The 20388-nt window shown below is 48.3% G+C and overlaps 1 protein-coding gene across 3 annotated transcripts in view; it reads right to left on the bottom strand.

The window, feature by feature from the left end:
* SLC18A2 (solute carrier family 18 member A2) overlaps positions 1-20388 on the bottom strand; it is a 40902-nt gene that overhangs the window by 15018 nt on the left and 5496 nt on the right. For all 3 annotated transcript variants that reach the window (XM_086377561.1, XM_086377562.1, XM_086377563.1), the window contains exons 4-10: positions 13578-13636; positions 13215-13298; positions 12829-12921; positions 11814-11903; positions 11661-11704; positions 11531-11591; positions 8251-8346 (exon numbers count right to left, since the gene is read on the bottom strand). In XM_086377561.1, the coding sequence (XP_086233687.1) occupies positions 8251-8346; positions 11531-11591; positions 11661-11704; positions 11814-11903; positions 12829-12921; positions 13215-13298; positions 13578-13636 (527 nt within the window). The remainder of the gene's footprint in view (positions 1-8250; positions 8347-11530; positions 11592-11660; positions 11705-11813; positions 11904-12828; positions 12922-13214; positions 13299-13577; positions 13637-20388) is intronic.

Genomic DNA, 20388 nt, shown 5'->3' with positions numbered 1-20388 from the left:
TTTTTTCAATAGTAAATACTACAGTTCTACACGCCCCATGGTTGGGTGAATCCACTCATGTGGAACCACAGAAACCAAGGCAACTATAAATTATAGCGAATTTCCAACTGTGTGGAGGGTCAGTGCTTCTAACCCCTCCGTTGTTCAAGGGTCAGCTGTACTCTCAGATGGGAAACACCAACTTCATGATTCTCTAGCCAGAAGCATGGAATTAGGAGGCAGGCAGCAAGGTGTTCATTTCAGCTGGGAATTTACCAGCTGAGGCTTGAATGGGTCACTTGAACCTCAAGACAGAGACAGCAACAGCTCCCACTGCACACACCTCACAGGGAGGCTTTGAGGATCACGTGGCAAAGGGAGCACCAAGAGCCTTGGCACCTGCCCTCCCAGCCCGATCCCTGTGCCCTGTCACTCCACACTCACCCCACCTGACCCACCATTCACCCTGGCACGCTGACCTTCCCCACACTGCGGTAAGCTGCTGTGGGCGGGGAGCACTTCTGTCTCCCTGCAGCCTTGCTCCATGGCGGCACACAGGAGGTGCCCAGAATCAGCTGACCATTTAGAAGAAAGACCCTGAGCAAGGATGTTCACTTCACAGAGCTGAAGGCCATCCTTCGAAGGCGCCCCCACTGGTCCAGCAGCCTGCGCCATGGGGAAACAGACAGGGTGCATGTTCGGGAGCCCAGAGGCCCCCCTTCTCTCTCCAAGGTGCATACAGGGCCACATGTGTTCTTTGGACCTCAGGCTCCAAGCTCCCGATTCATGTTCTGACAGCCTCTGCATCCTCTGCCTTCTGGGACCTCCACCACCTCCACCACCGACAGAACCAGCCTCTCGGAACTCAGAGAGACCTCAGTGGGCCTCACGGAGGAACTTCTCCAGTGTCCCAAGAGGGGGCCATCCACCTCTGCTTTAGAGACCATGGCTAGCAACTGACTACCTTTCCAGACAGCCTTTCAGGGGCACCTCCTAGGACAGGGCAGGCACCCTGACACCAAGCCCTAAGCCTTCCCATCATCTCCACCCACCAGCCCTGGTTCATATTCCAGAGCCAAGAACAGCGGGCTTCAACCCCCACCTCACAAGACCCTAGACCAGAGGGGCAGAGCTGCCAGGCCTCTGGGAAAGAGCTGTGCGGCCTCCTGTCACTGGGTCCACACCTCGGGGACAGGCCCAGCCTGGGGGCTCCTCACCTGGCTGGGAGGGGCCCAAGGGGCTCGGGAGAGGTGGGCGGCAAGGTGCCAAGGGCCCACAGAGTGGGGGGTGGGGGGAGATCCCCCCCCACCCCACAGGAGATGACACTGCAAATGGGAACAGAAATCTGATTCTCTGAAGGAAACACAAATCTAGCTCTGAGGCAAGGAAGGAGCCAGGTCACTGGTGGAAAGGTATGGGGTTGGGGGACCATCTGGCCGGAGAGATAAGCCCTGCAAGAGGTCCTCCTGATGAAATCTAGGCAGCCTGTGGCCCGCTATCTAATCCGGATGGCCTGCGTCCCTGACTGACGTGGAAGACTTGACTGTGTTTACGTGTCTGGAGAGGAAGAAGGCGAAGCCGCTGAAGAGCCCTGCGTACGGCCAGGACATGGTCAATTAGGGCGATAAGTCAGTTAATTGGAGAAAACAGAAACACTGGAGCAGCATCTCTGCCCAGGAGCACGTGCAAAGCCAACACGTAGCTCCACTCACAGCCACGCGCCACCCGCCTCCCCCCCCCACACACACACAGGGCACTGCCTGAGGACCCCTGGAGGCCCCAGTCAGCACAGGCCAGAGGGAAAGAGCCCGAGAAAAACACCTCCCATGATGTCATCCACTGGTATCAGCACTGAGACGGAAGCTCGTCTCATCCTTTGCAAAACTGCTATTCACTAACTTGAGGACAGAAGTCCACGCCTCCTGCGAAGCGCTAAGCTCGCCTTAGGACCCTGGGGAGCCTCCACAGTTCCTCTGCCATCTCCATAGCCAGGAAGTTCAGAGTGAGATTTCTGCTGAGAACTGGCCTTAGCTGAGCTCCCAGAATCTTTCTTCCTTCATTGAATGACTCTTGTTGTTGAGGGTTTGGTTTTGTTTTTGTTTTGTGGCATAATCCACAGACCAGACAATTCTGCATACCCTTTTAAAGTACACAGTTCACTGGTTTTTAGTATATCCACAGGGCTGTGAAACCACCATTAAGATTTAATTTCAGAATGCTTTCATCACCCCCAAAAGAAATCTCACACCCTTTAGCAGTCTCTCCACATCCGACCCAGCTTCTAGCCATTTGGGGCTTTTTAATGAAGGATTTGTTTTGTTTTTTTTTTAATGAAAGAACACAGAAATTCAGTGCAGACCCCCAAAGGACTAGTCCCCAGGCCAGGCCAACTGGAATAAGTCTGGAAGATGAGGGACCAGCCCCAACCAGAGGGCAGCATTTGTGAAGATGCCTCTGCAAGGGGCATGCAAGCTCACCCAAGGAAGGCAGTGCTGTGCGGTGCTGTGCTCAGTCACTCAGTTGTGTCTGACTCTTTGCGACCCCATGGACTGCAGCCTGCCAGGCTCCTTTGTCCATGGGGATTCTCCAGGCCAGAATACTGGAGTGGGTTGCCATGCCCTCCTCCAGGGGATCTTCCTGACCCAGGGATCAAACCCAGGTCTCCCGTATTGCAGGCTGATTCTTTACCAGCTGAGCTACCAGACAAAGTTGGGGGGCTCTAAAAATGTGGGCTTATTCAGAACTGAGAGTCTCCATCTGAAGATGTCAGTACATAACGTGAAAGAACCGTGAAAAGAAACTAAACCTCTAGGAAGGACAATTGATAAATTCTTGAAGAAATGTGTATGTGCAAGAACTGGTCTTTCAGATATTAAGCAGGATTCTCAGGCTACAGTAATTAAATAGTAAGGTATTGACAAGGGGATACAGGCAGACAAATGGAACACAAGAGAGAAACCCAGAAACAGACCCGAGAACGAAACGGTCATTTCCAGCAAGTTGGACATGGGAAATATCAGATGGACTCCAGGGGTGCCTGGCTGTAGGGCTGGCTGGCTATAAAGAAAACAGTAACACCAGGTCCTTGTCACACTCTTTTACAGAAAAATGCATTCTCTGTAAAACCAAGAGTTAAATGCAAAAAAAAAGCAACTCACACATTTATTGAAGGAAACTCAGTGAAACAATAATCTTGACATAGGAAAGGCCTTCCTGAACCTGACTTGAAATGATGAAGAAGCCTGCTAAATATGACTCAGGGCATTTTAAATGTTCCAAGTGACAAAAAGGAAAACAACAAAAAAACCCTGAGAATACCTATTAAGTCAAAAGACATACAACAAAGGGCCATATTTGCAAAACATCTGATAAAGATTAATATCTGAACATACAAAGAACACAACTTTTTTAAAAAGGATGAAACAATAGAAAAAAATGGGCAAAGGATATTAATCAGAAATTCACAGTAAAGGGAATAGATATGGATAATAAACATATGAAAAGGTGCTCAATTTCACTCATAAAGCAGAAATAAATCAATATGAGACCCCCCCTTTCTCACATACACTCAATGGGGAAAGGCTGAAAACACCTGTTTTAGTGCAAGGCCACCAAATATCAAAACATAATAAGTTTAGGAATTTGCCCTATAGAGATAGGTACTTTCAAACTTGAGTAGGAATACATGGAAAGGATATTTCACTGCAGTGTGGTTCCTAATGGCAAAAAACTGGAATGAAACCAAATGTCCAGCTAGGGACAGGTGGGAAATGTATGGTCTAATCATAACACAGAACAGAAAGAAATCACTAGTAGGAACGATGGGGACGTCCCTAGTGGTCCAGTGGCCAAGCTGCCACACTCCCAATGCAGGGGGCCCAGGTTCCACCCCTGGTCAGGGATCCAGATTCCACATGTAGCAACTAAGTGTTCGCACGCCACAGCTGAAGATCCTGCTCAGCCAAATAAATAAATAAGTATTTAAATTTAAAAAAGGAATGATGTTATTTAGTTGCCGAGTCATTTCTGACTCTTTTGTGACACCCCTGGACAGCAGCCCAGAAGGCTTCTCTGTCCATAGAATTCTCTTGGCAAGAACACTGGAGTGGGTTGCCATTTCCTTCTCCAGGAGATCGTCCTGACCCAAGGATTGAACCTGCATCTCCTGCATTAGAGGCAGATTCTTTACCACTGAGCCATCTGGGAAGCCAGATTCAGTTAAACAGAGCAGACTGAATCTACAGGGTTTTCTAAATTCCACTTAAATTTTAGTAAAGGAAAACTATAAGAGAAAACTATAGACCCTCCCCTGTCTGCTCAAGGAGAAACAAAATGAAAAAGCAAAATGCAGTGAGAGGGAGATCAAACAGAGGGAGAGAAGCGAGGGACACGGCAGAGAGCTCCGGAACCTTCCACCCGCACACAGAGTGGGCAGAAGCAGTGAGACCTTCGTGCCTCAGAGCCCAGGACGCTCAGGAGCTGCAGGCTGCAGGTGCTGTGAACGAAAGGCTGAGAGTGGAGGCTGTCCACCACAAAGAGGGTGAACCACCCCCTCACCCGCCCCGTCCTCAGTGGTTCACCTGGAGGGAGACAGTTTCTTGAGAGAAACTGAACTGAAGAGGCTCAAAGACCCCAGATAATGACACGGGAGGCTGAAACAGGAGGTGAAGAGAGTCTTCCTACCAAATAGTAAGAGGATATTCTTTCAACAACCCCATCACCACTCCCTAACACACACACAAAACCACTCAGAGAAAATATGAAAAGACTCTTCAAATGTATGATGTGATGACACCAATTATAAAAGCTCAGTAGAGTTCAGAGGATGAAGATGAAGAAATTAGTGGAAACAGGAAAGGCAAGATAAGAAATTAAAGCGTAAAATGTAGGGTCCAACATCTGACCAACCAGAGCACCAGAAAAGAACAGAGAGAAAATGGAAGGGGGGTAGTATTAAAGAAATAATATAAAAAGGTTTCCCAGAACTGAAAGAAGGGGTTTCCCAAGTGAGGAGGCTGCCCATGCTACGCCCAGCAGAGCAGAGGAAAACAAGACTCCTGTCAATCACCATCGTGGGTGCTCAAAACCTAGAGACAAACAGAAGACCCTTCAAGCTCCTGCAGAAGATGGGGAATGAGGACACTGGCCTCCTCAGCAGCGACCCTGGCTGCCAGAAGAACAGGGCAGTGGCCTCAAAACTCTGAAGGAGGACTTCCCTGGTGGTCAAGTGGTTAGGGCTCCACGCTTCCAAGGCAGGGAGCGTGGGTTTGATCCCTGGTTGGGGAACTAAGATCCCACATGCCACACAGTGTGGTCAAAAAAAAATTTTTTTTATAAGATTCTGAAGGAAAAGCATTTCCAACCAAGAATAATATACCCAAACAGACTAGGTCAATCAAACTCAGGATAAAATTGAGGTAAGGATGCATGTATGTGTGCTAAGTTGCTTCAGTCATGACCGACTCTTTGCAACCCTATGGACTGTAGCCCAGCAGGCTCCTCTGTCCATGGGATTCTCTAGGCAAGAACACTGGAGTGGGGTGCCATGCCCTCCTCTGTAAAGACACTTCCAGATATGCAGGATCCCAGAGAACTTTTACCTCAGGAAGCTGCTGGACAATGTGTTCCAGCATAACGAGAATGTAAACCAAAGAGACGAATGCAGGAGAGGAGGGTACAGGAAACAGAAGAGGCAAAGAAGATGCCCAGATATTAGAAGAGAAAAGTCTCAGGATGGCCTAGAGCACAAGTCTAGACTGGAGCAGGAAAACAGAATGACATAGAACAGATGTCCACAAACAAGCAAAAACACGGAAAGGATAGGTCTGTGGATGCACTTGGCTGTATTTAGAGGGTCTCTCATCTCTGCAGGAGAGTTTGAGGGATATATTCACAAATGCTACACAGGAGTCTAAGGAAATGGAAAGACAGCAATTACTACCTACAGGAAAAACAGGCAGCTTGTAAAAGAGAAAGAAACTATCAGCACTCCAGTAGTTAAGACTCCACGCTTCCGCTGCAGGGGCCCTGGGTTCAATCCCTGGTTGGGGAACGAGATTCCACACACACACTAAAAGGAAATAATCACAGAACCCTATACGGCTCATCTTTGAACAATATTTACACAGTCACAGTAATGTCAACACTGAAAGCCAATGTAAACAAAGCCTGTTAGAGAACTGTTTTAGGAGAACAGAGGATGAGAAAACATGTGAGTTGTTTGTTTGATATTCTCAGGTAGAGCAACAATGCCATTAAAGCTTCATCTATTATATTAGGAAGCTGGTGGACAAGTCAGAAATTGGAAAATCAAAAAATAAGGGTGCACACGTTATTAAGAGACATAAAGGAATTAGCAGAGGAAACAACTAAAAGAGTTGAGGGCGAACAAAATTTGAGGAAGGGATTGGAGATGAGAAGGCACTGAGAAAAGACTGCTGTCTTTTCACTACGACTTGTGTAATATTTTACTTAAAAATTATGTACATGTGCAATTTTGATAAAAATTAAAATTTAACTGTGAAAAGTAAATCTACCCATTCTGACACAGAAGCATGAAAACACAAGAGGTCACATGTTGATGTAAATGACAAGATTTCACACGGGCTGGGTTTGCAAGCATTTCATACAGATGGCACAGAACCAGAAAAGACACAAAATTGTTATGTCACAGAGGACTGGGCTGGGAGAAGGGGAAAGATGCATGAGATTTTTTAAAAAATTTTACTTCCTCATTCCCTGTACTTTGGTTTTGAACAATAAGCATGAAAGCAAAAGTGAAAGTCTCTTAGTCATATCTGACTCTTTGCGAGCCCATGGGCTATACAGTCCATGGAATTCTCCAGACCACAATACTGGACTGGATAGCCGTTCCCTTCTCCAGGGGATCTTCCCAATCCAGGGATCAAACCCAGGATTCCTGCATTGCAGGCGGATTCTTTACCAGCTGACTTACCAAGGGAGCCACCAATAAGCATGAATTACTGTATAAATAAAAAAATACTCTAAAAAATGCATCCTCTTAAAAACTAAGTTTGTAACGGATAAAGATGATGTGGTATATATATAAAATGGAATAGTACTCAGCCACAAAAAGAATGAAATAATGCCATTCCAGCAACATGCATGGACCTAGAGATTATCACACTAAGGGAGTAACTCAGAGAAAGACAAATAGCAAATGATACCACTTATTTGCAGAATCTAAAATTTGACACCGATGAACTCATTTAGGGAACAGAAACAGACATGGAAGACTAAATACATAGTTGCTGAATAGGGAAGGCGGGGGAGGGATAAATTAGGAGTTTGGTCTTAGCAGATACAAATTACTACATATAAAATAAACAACAAGGGCCTACTCTACAGCACAGAGAACTATACTCAATATCCTGTAATAAACCATAGTGTAAAAGAATATGTATATGTATGCTTGGGCCTTCCTAGGAGGCACAGTGGTAAAGAATCTGTCTGCCAATACAGGAAACACAAGAGACTCAGGTTTGATCCCTGGGTCGGAAAGATCTGGAGGACGAAATTTTCCTGGAAAACTCTAAGGACAGAGGAGCCTGGTGGGCTACAGTTTGCAGAGTCTCGAAGAGTCAAACATGACTGAGTGACTGAGCACGCATGCATGCATAACTAGATCACTTTGCTGTACATCAGAAACTAACAAAAAAGTGTAAATCAACTATACTTCAATTTTTTAAAAATTGTTTAGTTGCTAAGTTATGTCTGACTCTTTAGCAGCCCCATGGACTGTAGCCCGCCAGGCTCCTCTGTCCATGGGATTTCCCAGGCAAGAATACAAGAATGGGTTGCCATTTCCTTCTCCAGAGGATCTTCCTGACCCAGGGACCAACTCGCATCTCCTGCACTGCCAGTGGATTCTTTACCACTGAGCCACTAGGGAAGCCCCCTTGAAAAATAAAACTAAGTTTCTTGTTATTATCTTTTCCATAAATTTGATTGCTGTCCACATACATTTAATACAATAGTTCAGCTTCAGAAACATGAGGAAATACTGAATGCATTTTTTTCCTCTCTCATTTCTGCTCTTTGTATTAACTGCACCTCTATCAGGCATGATGCAAAAACTGGAGTTGAAAGAAACCCCAAAGCTCACTGCTAACCTAAGCACTGATCCCCTTAAGTGTCAAACAGAAAGAAGCGCTTTAGCATCCTGCCACCAGCAGCTCAGCAGGGCTACAATAATGAGACCTACCCTGGGGACAACAGTTCTAGAATCAGAAGTGCCCAGCCCAGTCTTACCCAGCTGCCACTTGTGGGAACACATGGTCTCCATCATCCAGATGGGCAGGGCTGGCTCCAGCATGGCAATCCCCATGTTTGCGAAGCAGATGGAGCCTTTAAGGGAGGAAGAGGGTTAGTGTCCTTCTGTTTGGGGTCTCCAGTGTCCCCTACCATTCCCAAACACAGCTAAATCCCATGTGCCCACAGCCAGAACAATCAGCTCAGATACCCAGAACATCTACTTTTGTAAGAATAACAGATCAAGGGGATAGTGGGGAGGGTTGTTTCTTTTAAGTACTTGAGACAACTAGCATCTCAGAGTCATAAAGTTTGGAACTGGAGAAAGGCTTAGAGATCACTAGGTTTAAACTTTCCCCATTTATTAGGGAAGTAATGTGCTTGAGGCCACTCAGCAGCTCAGACTGATCACACACAGACTCAGGCAACCTGAGGCTCCTACACTTTGTGCAATCACACAGATATTTCTAATGATGCCCCTGGTTGCTTGAAATTCCAGTGCACTCGGTGCAAATATGCTGGTGAGGAATTTTTCTTTTTAAACAACTATACCTATAGGGTAAATATCCATCATCACTGTGTTAACCAGAACCCTTTGTAAATGCAGAACCTTTGGGAAACACACACACACACACACACACCGCTGTCCGCATTATTCTGAAAGCTTCCTCTGCTGTGCACTGTGAATCCTCTAATTTTCTAGACTTCTGATTCAAAGAACATCGTGCAACCATAATTAAGGTGCTTACAGATGAAAAAAAATTTTTTTTCATTCTTTGTAAATTTAAAGACAGAACATAAAAATGATTTTGAAATGGCTGGACTACCTTCACTTACCTATTTTGTGTTTCCTTAGATTCTGTATTTGTCTATTTGACATTAACTATAGGGCCAAGCTCTGTCTCCCCCGTGAACCAGAGCCCATCTTCTGAGCTCCCTCTTTAGCAACTCTGACCCACGACACCAGTACCCCCTCCCCACCCTAAATTCACCCAGGGAACTGGGGAGAGCACCCAGACTGGGATTATTGAAATTAGCCAACCCTAAACTGCTTACCCTGCCCTGATATTCACATAGAAGCCCCCAGGATCTGGCCTGGGCTTTCCCCAGCCCCTTTCTGCCTCCTGACCAAACCAGTTCCCCATGTGGCCCTGAGCAATGTGGCACGCTCCCTTTTCTTGGGAAACGCAACTAACAAAATCTTCCTTCAGTGGTATTGACCTCTCTGTGTCATCCATCACTCAGTCATCTCCATAAACTGACAAAGGAGACACACCAGGCTCCCAACTAACCCCTCCCCCTGGCCAGGCTGCCCAGACCTGTGATGGCCTGACACTGAGTGCTGGCTGGGTCTCTGTACTTCCTCCATGGCGGGTCGGGGGACACGTAGGAACAAGACAGGTCAGAGAAGGTCAGATAGAGGCAGGGGCAGGAAGGTCACAGGCAGCAACACCTGCCCACACGTCTGGTGCAGGGTGGCATCTCTGGGCCTTCACCTCTTACCACACATGTCCTCACCCCCAGCTTAGACAGCCAGGGCTCCAGGGGAATCCCAGCTCTGGAATGTCTTCTGTGTCTTGCAGGGGGCACACAGAAGGCCCCCTCCAGGAGGCGGTCACCACGGTAGGCTTACTACCCTTTGGTCAACGGGTCTGACAGACAAGGTCTAGACCAGGGCCACATGCATGCCCCTTGAACCAAACCCAGTGGCAGACGGCTTAACCAAGTCTGCCTGGGTATATAGGTCAACCCAATCTCATAATTCATCCCACCTGCTCCTCCCCTCCTTGGTAACAAAATGTTCATTCTCTACATCTGTGTCTCTATTTCTGCTTTGTAAATAAGATCCTCTGTACCAACTTTTTCTGATTTCACACAGATGTATACACACTATTGATGCATATATAAAATAGATAACTAAGGAGAACCTACTGTATACCACAGGGAACTCTACTCAATGCTCTGTGATGACATAAATGGCAAGAAAAATCCAAAAAGGGAGGGATGTGCTTAGTCTCCCAGTCATGTTTGAATTTTTGTGACCCCATGGACTGTAGCCTGCCAGGCTCCTCTGTCCATGGGGATTCTCCAGGCAAGAATACTGGAGTGGGTTGCCAAGCCTGCTTCAAAAAAGGAGGGATACATATATGTATATACATACATATATATAGCTGATTTGCTTTGTTACACAGCAAAAACTAATACAAAACTATAAAGCAACTATACTCCAATAAAAATTTTTAAATATTAATAAAAAAATCAGCCTTCATGTCTGTGACCCCTGCTTAGACACACCTAAGCCTAACAGGAGGGAACCCACACTGCACGGCTCCCCTGACCTCAAGGGCTGCTGCTGACCACTGTGTCCAGGCCCAGGCCACCTAAGACTAGTTTCTCACGAGGCAGTTTCAGGCCCAGGTCACAGGGATGGTCCTGGGAGGATGGTCACTTGGATGGATACAGCCCATTATCCTCCACAAGAGCCACAGCACCCCACGGCTTCCTTTGACCCTCTCTCTGCTAAAAACACAAAGGATGTCTTCTGGTTGCTGCACAGGATACCCTCTGCGGAAAGGGGGCGCCCCTTCACCCTCCAGTGCCCTGCTGTCGGTCTCCATTCCCAGATGCCAAGGTGAAATCAGACCACCCACCTAAGATGCCTGCAGGGAGCCCACAGACCCATTCCGGAAGCCCAAGGCCAAACAGTGATGCCCGCTGACACAAACACAGCGAACAAGCTTGGCCCCAAACAATCCTCCATGGAGGGCATCTCTGTGACTCAGACATCTTTGCCCCAAATGCAAAACAACAAAGCAGCTTGGCTGTGTCAGAAATCAACGACGGAAGAAAAACATTTCTTCTGATATGTGACCTCTTTGTGCCTTTTATGTTTTTCTACAGCCCAACGTTTCCAGCACGGAGAAGGCAATGGCGCCCCACTCTAATACTCTTGCCTGGAAACTCCCATGGATGGAGGAGCCTGGTGGGCTGCAGTCCATGGGGTCGCGAAGAGTCCAATATGACTGAGCAACTTTACTTTCACTTTTCACTTTCATGCATTGGAGAAGGAAATGGCAACCCACTCCAGTGTTCTTGCCTGGAGAATCCCATGGACAGAGGAGCCTGGTGGGCTGCCGTCTATGGGGTCGCACAGAGTCGGACACAACTGAAGTGACTTAGCAGCAGCAGCAATGTTTCCAGCAGCAAAACCAACACTGGTCCTCACCACCCACCCCCACCTGCTTGATGGGGAAGTGCCGGGGTGCTGGGGGAGCCCCACCTGCAGCGATGAGGATGTATGGGTCCCTCAGCAGGGTGGTGAGTGGCGTCCCCTTCTGGCTCTGTTGGGAAAACAGGAGTTAGAAGAGGCCATGCGGCCACCACAGTGCCCACCTGGCCCCGCTGCTCACCTCTGGCTGTACCCGGGACGGCTGGAGCACAAAGAGCTGAATGGCTACGGGAGGAAAAAGGAGAGGTGAGGCCCCGAGCACCTGCCCACAAGGATGCTGAGCCCCAGGGCCCCGAGGTCACGGCCAGGGGTCCCAGAGGACTCACTCACTCACCTCCATCCAAGAGCACCAGGGCAGCCAAGACCAGGAACGGAGCTGTCTTCCCCACAAACTCGTACAGCACACTCCCAAAGGGGGGGCCCACTGCGAGGAAGACAGAGCGGGGCTGGTACCGGGCCCAGGACTGCCGACCACCCCCTCGACCAGAACCATCTTCTTCGTGCTCCTCTCGCGATGCGTGCTCAGTTGCTCAGTTGTGTCTGACTCTTTGTGACCCCATGGACTGTAGCCCACCAGGCTCCTCTATCCATGGGATTCCCCAGGCAAGAATGCTGAAGTGGGTTGCCATTTCCTACTCCAGGGGATCTTCCTGACCCTGAGAGCAAACCCTCCTCTCCTGCATCTCCTGCACTGGCAGGCAGATTCTTTACCATGAGCATCACCTGGGAAGCCCCTCTACTTGGTTCCAGACAGTATGTGAAAGGACCACCCTATATTCTGTTCAGGAGTGTTAAACCACCCTGGCAACTCCTCTAAGTGGTTTTACACCTGAGACATGGACAAGAGCCTAGGAGGGAAACTCCACAAGTAAAAGTCAGAGAGAAGTAAGGCCTAGGCACAGACATGCATAGGAAAACAGGCCAGGGAGGACTGCAGGGTCCTTATGAAGCAGCAGACAGGGAGGGACTGTGGGCCCCCAGACGAAGGTCAGGAATGTACAGAGAAGGCAGACGACCTGGATCTGTCAGGGAAGGTGCCTGTTCCTGGTCTGGGAGCTCAGCCAGAGCAAGTGGTGGAGGCAGGCTCAGAAAGTGGGGAGGTCCTCGGGCGGGATGGAAACTCAGAGAATGTTCTAGGGCAGGGACCTTGGCAGAGCATCCTGTTCAAGACTCGTTTTCATCTGGGTTGGGAAGAGAGGACTGGGGAGCCCAGGACCACCCAGGTCAGGACATGTCCCATTTTTCAAAGTCTCCATGAAAGGAGGAAGGAGACAGAGGACAGTAGAGTGAAAAGGGGCTCAGTGTCCCACACAGGACAGACCTGTCCCTCTACGGCGGCCCTCACCCACCTAGGACCCCCATGGCCAGGCCTCCCAGGGCGATCCCCATGGCGTTGCCCCTCTCCTCGTCATCTGTGTACACGCTGGCCAGCATGCCCATGCCTAATCAGGGAAAGAAATGGTGGTAGCCAAGCTCCGGAAGCAACAGAATTATCTTCAGGACTCGCACCCCTGCCCACCCCCAGCCCAGACGGTGGTCTTCCCACACCTGCCAGACCAACAAAACATAAGGTCAAGCAACATCCAAAAACCCATCACCCACCACCACCACCGATACCTTGATTGCCTGAATTATTCCAGCTCATTCCGTAAAGGGTCGCCAGCCAAGGCGGTGCCCATGGTCCTCCCACAGACCAAAGCCCCCGGGGCACAGACTTAGTCGGTTCCACACCTACCAGCTACAGATGAGCAGGAGGAACCGATGCCCTGCAGGGACCTGGCGATCAGCAGGAAGGCGTAGCTGCGGGAGAAGGCGAACACTGCGGAGAGAGTGGCCAGGCTGGCACGGTGACCAAATCTGCTCAAACAGGACCTTTCTAAAGGCCTCCCTTAACTTGATGAGGGTACTTCTGGATTAATCACATCATGCTTTGGCTCCCTGAAGACCTCACCCACCCTGAAGACCCTCACTCCTTTCTGCAGTTGTTGCCAACATACCTACCCCCACTCCCATCCCAGCTGTGTTCTCAATTCCCAGCTGGTGGTGGTCAGAGCCCACCCAGTGACCCAAACTCAGAAGGCAAATGTCAGACACTTACTAACTGTTGAGATAAACATGATGCAGAATCCCGTAAACATGGGAATTGGGTAGCCAATTCTGCAAAACAGAACCACAGAGAGAACCTAGTGACTGCTCCGTATTTCTATTGAGTTTCTCCTATTAGTCTTTGGGATCTGGTGGATAAGCGTCTGGTCAACTTTTCTAAAAATTCATATAGTTGGTGCTTCCTCCGTGACCTTTTGGTGTTTGACTGTCTTAGAACGTGAATACATTTAGGGACTGCCACTCTGAGGGGAAATTTCTCTGGCATAAATGTTAATAAAATCTTGGCAAGTAACCCAGAACACATTCAAATACATAGCCCCTGTTTCCAGCATTTTGTAAAACTTTCTTTAATTAGAGTCTTGGCTGAAGCTTCCCCAGAGGGACAGCTGCAATCAAATGATTCTAGTAAAAGGTCATCAAGAGATTCCATGGGCAGCAGACACAACTGCAGTACGTCTAAGAGGCATCAGGAAACAAGGACATTTCCAAATCTATCTTCACCTTGACCCTGATACAGGCCTTGTTTTCTGTGCAAAAATTTCAACATCCTAATTGCTCCATAAGACCACAGAGCACAGGGCTCCGCCACCAGGCAGACAGAAGAGGTGGGGAGACCTCAACGTCTGGGTATCACACCCTTGGCTGGACACCTGGCCTTGCCATTTAACTCAAGTAGATCTCCCCCAAGGCTCAAAGAGAGACCACCACCCACTTCCCAGAGGTGGAATGCTAAGTCCCTTCAGTCATGTCCAACTCTTTGCAACCCCATGGACTGTAGCCTGCCAGGCTCCTCTGTCCATGGGATTCTCCAGGCAAGAATACTGGAGTGGGTTGCCATGCCCTTCTCTAGGGGATCTTCCTGACCCAGGGAGTGAATCCACATCTCTTGTGTCTCCTGCACTGGCGGGTGGGTTCTTTATCACTGGTACCACCTGGGTGGTGGATTGGGTATGATATGAGACATGGCTATTAAGCTGCTACCGGGGCACCCGGAACATGACAAGTGCTTCAGAAATTTTGCTTCATCCCTCATTCTCTTCCTGTTTTCCCTACCAGTTTCTGCAGATTAAGCAAGCAGGTTGTCCCTGTCATATAGATGGCACATGAAAGTAAAGCAGCTTCCTGCCCCCTGGCCTCCTTTCTGCCAGGAACAAATCACAAAAAAGCAGGGGCCGGGACTGGCTGAGCTACAGCCCTCGAGATCTGTGTCACAGCCCAAAATAGCCCTGAGCATCTCCAGGCCTCATCTTCCTCCAGCCCCAAACATTCAAGACCCTGGAGAGAAACCCAACGAGGAACAAGGAGCCCTGAGTACCAGTCACACAACCTGGGAGGGCTCTTCTACTCAAGGCTGGAATGAAAAATCATAACAATACCTTCACCTAAGGGTACACTCCATTCTCCAAGCACTTCCACCCATGAGCTCCCTGATGTGATAAGAGCAGATGGACCACTTCCACATGTTACAGATGAGGTATGAAAAACTGACTTGTCTGATGTCCTAGGGCTAATTCCACTCAGGGCCATTCCATCCAGTCCTTCTCCTTGCAGACTTACTCTACTAACCTCCCCAGGTAGCCAAAAGGCATATATGGTTTTAAACAGAACCTTCTAAAAGTTCTGGTCCCACTTACATAATTTTTTAACTGCTTCATGTGCATCCAGGAAACAGCATCATAAAATCATCGCATTCTCAGGCAATCACCACCCCACAAACCGATGCAAAGACTCCTCTGCTGTGACCTGAAGTGAGCTTGTAACTCACAAAACAGGCTTTGAAGCCAATCTGGTGAACTAGGAAAGATACCGAGGTGCTGAACTGCAGTTCAGATGCCATCAAATGACAGCTGCTCGTCTACACCAGCCCCAAACCGACTGCTCTGTGCTTACTTCTGCAGGCAAAAGAAACCTGCTCACAACACCAGATCACCAGATCCAACACGGCACTAATGGAAACTGATGAAGGAAACTTCCAGGAGGCTCAGAGAGAAGTCACAGGCAGTTTATTTTCTCAGCAACTATTGCATGTCCATAAAGAAGGCTGAGCGCCAAAGAATTGATGCTTTTGAACTGTGGTGCTGAAGAAGACTTTTGAGAGTCTCCTGGACTGCAAAGAGATTAAGCCAGTCAATCCTAAAGGGAATCGACCATGAATATTCATTGGAAGGTGAAGCTCCAATACTTTGGCCACCTGCTGCAAAAAGCTGACTCACTGGAAAAGACCCTGATGCTGGGGAAAACTGAGGGCGGGAGGAGAAGGGGACAACAGAGGATGAGATGGTTGGATGGCATCACCGACTCAATGGACATGAGTTTGAGCAAGCTCCAGGAGCTGGTGAAGGACAGGGAAGCCTGGTGCTTGCAGTCCATGGGGTCACAAAGAGTCAGACACGACTGAGCAACTGAATAATGCTGCATGTCTGGGGGAAGAACAAACACACAGCTGCCCTGGAATGAACAGAGGCTTCTTATCCCTTTCAACATCCAGCTTGGAAAACCACTGACTTAAGCCAAAGCTATTGGAATACCAGTAATATTACATCCAGTTGACAGCCCAGCCACTGACCAAGGTCACCTGGCAGGACACAGCTGGTGTGAGCGCCTTCTTAGCAGGAGGCTCCAGCACTCCTGGAGACGATAAGCGTGCAGTCACCTGTGACTGTTACAATTCCATGTGGTAGCTGGCTCCAGTCCTATTTTCAGATGGCCACATGGAGGCTCAAGAGATTTAAGTAACTTGCCCCAAAGTCAGGGCAGAGGGCATAATCTTGAGTGTCGATGAGGCTGGGTCCTACTAGTATACACTTTGGTGGGGACACCAGTCGCAGGAGCAGAGGTTCACACAGGGTGCATGGGACGTGTGTCCACAGTACCTGTTAATACCAGGTGGCTGGGTACCCACAGGACTGCGCACTTACGGATGATTCTTTTAAACCAAGACCAGGTGTTGTGTTTTTCTCTAAAAATGCAGCAGCTACTGTTGTGTTTCTCAGTTGCCTTGGGATTTTAATAAAGCATGACTGGAAAACCAAATGGCAAAGCTAGAAGGAAACTCAAAGGCTGGCCAGTCCAAACCCCCATCTCGGATGAGAAAGTCAAGGTTCAAAGGTGGAGCCTGTGACTCAGCCACAACTGCAGAGCAAACCAGACACTTTGGGGATCACTGGGATCCTGCTGCTTCCTTCTCACTACCAGACTCGTGTGCCCTACGCTTTCAACACTGGCCAAGCCACTGGCAGGGTTGCCCAGTGGCAAATGCTGGGCAGCGTCCTTCTCTGGAGCTCAGCCCCAAGGCAAATGCAGCCCAATGGGCAGCTCCTGTCTCTCCACCCTCAGAATGCCCTGTCCCCCTGAACACCTGCCTCACAACAGCTGCCCAAGGCCCCAGGGTCACTGAGTGGTGGGCAGATGGCCACTGTCCTTTCTCCCTCCCCACAATGTCTCCTAAATGGTCAGAACCTCAACTGACATTAGTCATAAATGTCTGATTTGGCCTCCTGCCGCAATTCAATGCCATCTCAATTAAAGTGATACTGAGCCGAGCCATGTCTGACGCGGCAAACCTTTACCTAAGCATCCCATTATCACCCCTTCGTGAGTCATCCTGGCCCACAGTCATCTCCACAGGGCATCAGGGAACAGTTAATCCAATTGGAATAAGAGTAAAAATTGTATATTTGAATCCTAGAAGAGAGTGCAAAGCAATAAAAGTTACATGTATTATGTATCCATACACAGTCAGTGGAGAAACCCTATTATGTTCCTAAATTATCACTGGCAATCAATATTGTTCTCTATGCTACGGACTAGTTTATCTCTACCACAGAGATTAATGTAAGCTCTTGTCCCAGGCTTGCTAAGATCTGCCTCGGTTCCCTCTTCTGGGTAAATAACCAAAGCAAGGGCGCAGAATAGGGGACAGAGAAGGGAACAAACTGCCCCAGAGGAGACAAGAGGTGACATCTCCCTTTGCAATTATCTCAACACACTCCTAAACGGTGAACAGCAGTAAACAGAGAGGTATTTTACATTTCCTAGTGGCTCAGTGGTGTGCAGCAGACACAGGGTCCATCCCTGGAGCGGGGAGATCCCCTGGAGAAGGGAATGGCAACCCACTCCACTATTCTTGCCTGGGAAATGCCACGGACAGAGGAGCCTGGCCAACTCCAGTCCACTGGGTCACAAAAAGTCCAACAGGACTTGGAAGCTTGTGGTCAACCATTTCATAAATAAAAGAAAATCCTTAGGTTTAGCCCCTGGGTCTGTCTCTTTCAGTTACAACGTGCGTGGAGTGAGCTACATGAGTCTTGAATTTCTTACTCTCCCGGGTGTTCCTTGATGCACAGATCACGTGAGGGCTCTGCTCCCATGGGAAGGACCCAAATCCACGGCCAGCTTGTTCTGATTTCAACGCAAACACTCTGTCACACCCTCTCCATCCTCACGACGTCTGGGATGGGAGATCCCTTCCCAGAGTGGCAGATTTCCCTGTCCATGGAGACGCTTTTTGAAAAGGTCACTGCTTATTGCTATAGAACCCACTTCAGACCAACTGCCTGAAGCTAGAGAAAAAAAACCCACAAAAACACACAGTCGATTTGGTGGGGATTTCATGCCCTGCAGCTTTCTCCCTGTCGTTCAGATGTGGGCTAAGATTTGTGAGGAAGAATACCTGGCTTTCAAATATACTAGGTAACTATGGAAATAAATTAAGCCACTGATGCTGGTTTGATAAAAAGCAGACCACTGAGACAGCGACAAGCTGAGGAGGGAGCTCTCCCCACCCCCTTCCCCGGAGTTAACCCTTTCCCAAGCCGTCGGGTTCATTTGGAATATCTTGGGTCTAAAGATACAACTACCATGTAAGCCTTCTGTTAAGCAAGTGAAGACCATGGTGCCATGTTCTTAACTTGACTTACGGAAGAGAGAAATGTAGAGGTGGTTTTCACATTGTTTACCTCCCTGGAACATGCTTTTTATGTGTGTGCCTCTAAAACCCACTTACTGGGCCAGATGACAACAGCTGTTGCTCGTGTAAGTCCTTCTACTCCATTTCACTCACAAGTGCGATCATGAAACGAAGAGTTAAACTGGAATTAGAGAAGAAGTCACACAAGCCTCAAAGATGGCAATCAAGTCAAGACACACACCCACAGGCTCTGGAACGTGTGTTACTGGGCCTGTGATCACCACCCTCACCGTAGTCAAAATGTCCTTTGTTCCCTATCTGTTCACAAATTATTCAGTGAAAATATGCTACCTACAGAAGAAATGAAACGGGAATTACTTGTACCATCTAGCAGCAAAGTGAGCATTTAAATACTCCCAAGAATCGTCACTGGCCCTGGGATTTCTTTGGAAGGAATGATGCTACAGATGAAACTCCAGTACTTTGACCACCTCATGTGAAGAATTGACTCATTGGAAAAGACCCTGATGCTGGAAGGGATTGGGGGCAGGAGGAGAAGGGGACGACAGAGGATGAGATGGCTGGATAGCATCACTGACTCGATGGACGTGAGTCTGAGTGAACTCCGGGAGTTGATGATGGACAGGGAGGCCTGGCGTGCTGTGATTCATGGAGTCGCAAAGAGTCGGACACAACTGAGGAACTGATCTGATCTGATCTGAAGAATCGTCATATTTTATTTTCATGGTCTGACATGAGATCTTACCCAATATTTAAAACAAAAGACAGGAGGCTGCCTTCTGTTGTCACCCACTCACAAAAGCCACTCACATGGCAGCATCGTGACCACAAACAATGGGGTGCTGGACTGTAATGCGGGGGTTCAACAGGTTATGATGGGTGTGACACTGGGTGTCTCATTTTACACAACTGAAGTGACTTAGCAGCAGCAGCAGCAGCTGCTTACAGCAAAAAGCTTTAGAAATGAGTGGCTCCAAGCTCCCTACTACATCTCTGGAGATGCAAGAGGTCTCTTTTTTCCCCACTGTCAGAAGCATTGCAGGGACACCAGGAGGCTGGGCCAGCATGCATCGTGGGATGGAAAAAGATATTTTTCTAGGGCCAGGGAGGTGGGTGAGGATTGAGGTCCCTCAGATCAGGCTGATTTTTCCTAAGCTCCCTCCCACTGAATAAAAATAGCATCCAACAACTCACTGTTTGTACTTTTCCTCATTCAGCCTGGGGCACCCAGGGAGAGCCCAAGTAGATGCAAAAAAGGCAGATTTTACCTATATTATTTATATTCCGTAACTAAAGGTACGAACTGGGTTAACAGTAAGCTGGTGGAAAGAACCAGAAGACAGGAAGACATCAGCCAGAGTGTGGACAAATGCTTTCTCCTCCTGAGTTGTTTAGTCGCTAAGTTGTGTCTGATTGTTTCTCGACCCCATGGACTATAGCTAGCCATGCTCCTCTGTCCATGGGATTTTGCAGGAAAGAACACTGGAGTGGTTGCAATTTCATTCCACTGAGTCACTGAGGAATCCTATCCTCGTGAGTGGCAAATCCCTTTGGCTATAAAGCAGGGGTCCCTAACCTTCAGGATCTAATGCCTGGTGATCTGAGCTGGAGCTGATGTAATAATAACAGAAATAAAGTGCACAATATATGTAATGCTTTTGAATCATCGCCAAAGTATCCCCCACCCCCTACCCATGGAAAAATTGTCTTCACAAAACCAGTCCCTGGTGCCAAAAAGGTTGGGGACCACTACTATAAAAATACTAAGACACCCCCAAAAGCTTTTGCTCAAGCCTCCTCAAGATCTGATGCTTCATGTTTTAACTACTCTTTAATCAGAAACATATTAACCAAGTGTAAAATGCTATTTTAA

The sequence above is a fragment of the Bos grunniens genome, chromosome 26 (assembly GCF_055505025.1).
Source record: "Bos grunniens cultivar Pamir isolate PY7600 chromosome 26, Bosgru_T2T1.0, whole genome shotgun sequence".
NCBI classification, from domain to species: Eukaryota; Metazoa; Chordata; class Mammalia; order Artiodactyla; family Bovidae; genus Bos; species Bos grunniens.
Note: the sequence above shows the minus strand (reverse complement) of the source record. Positions and strands in the feature narration are given on the sequence as shown.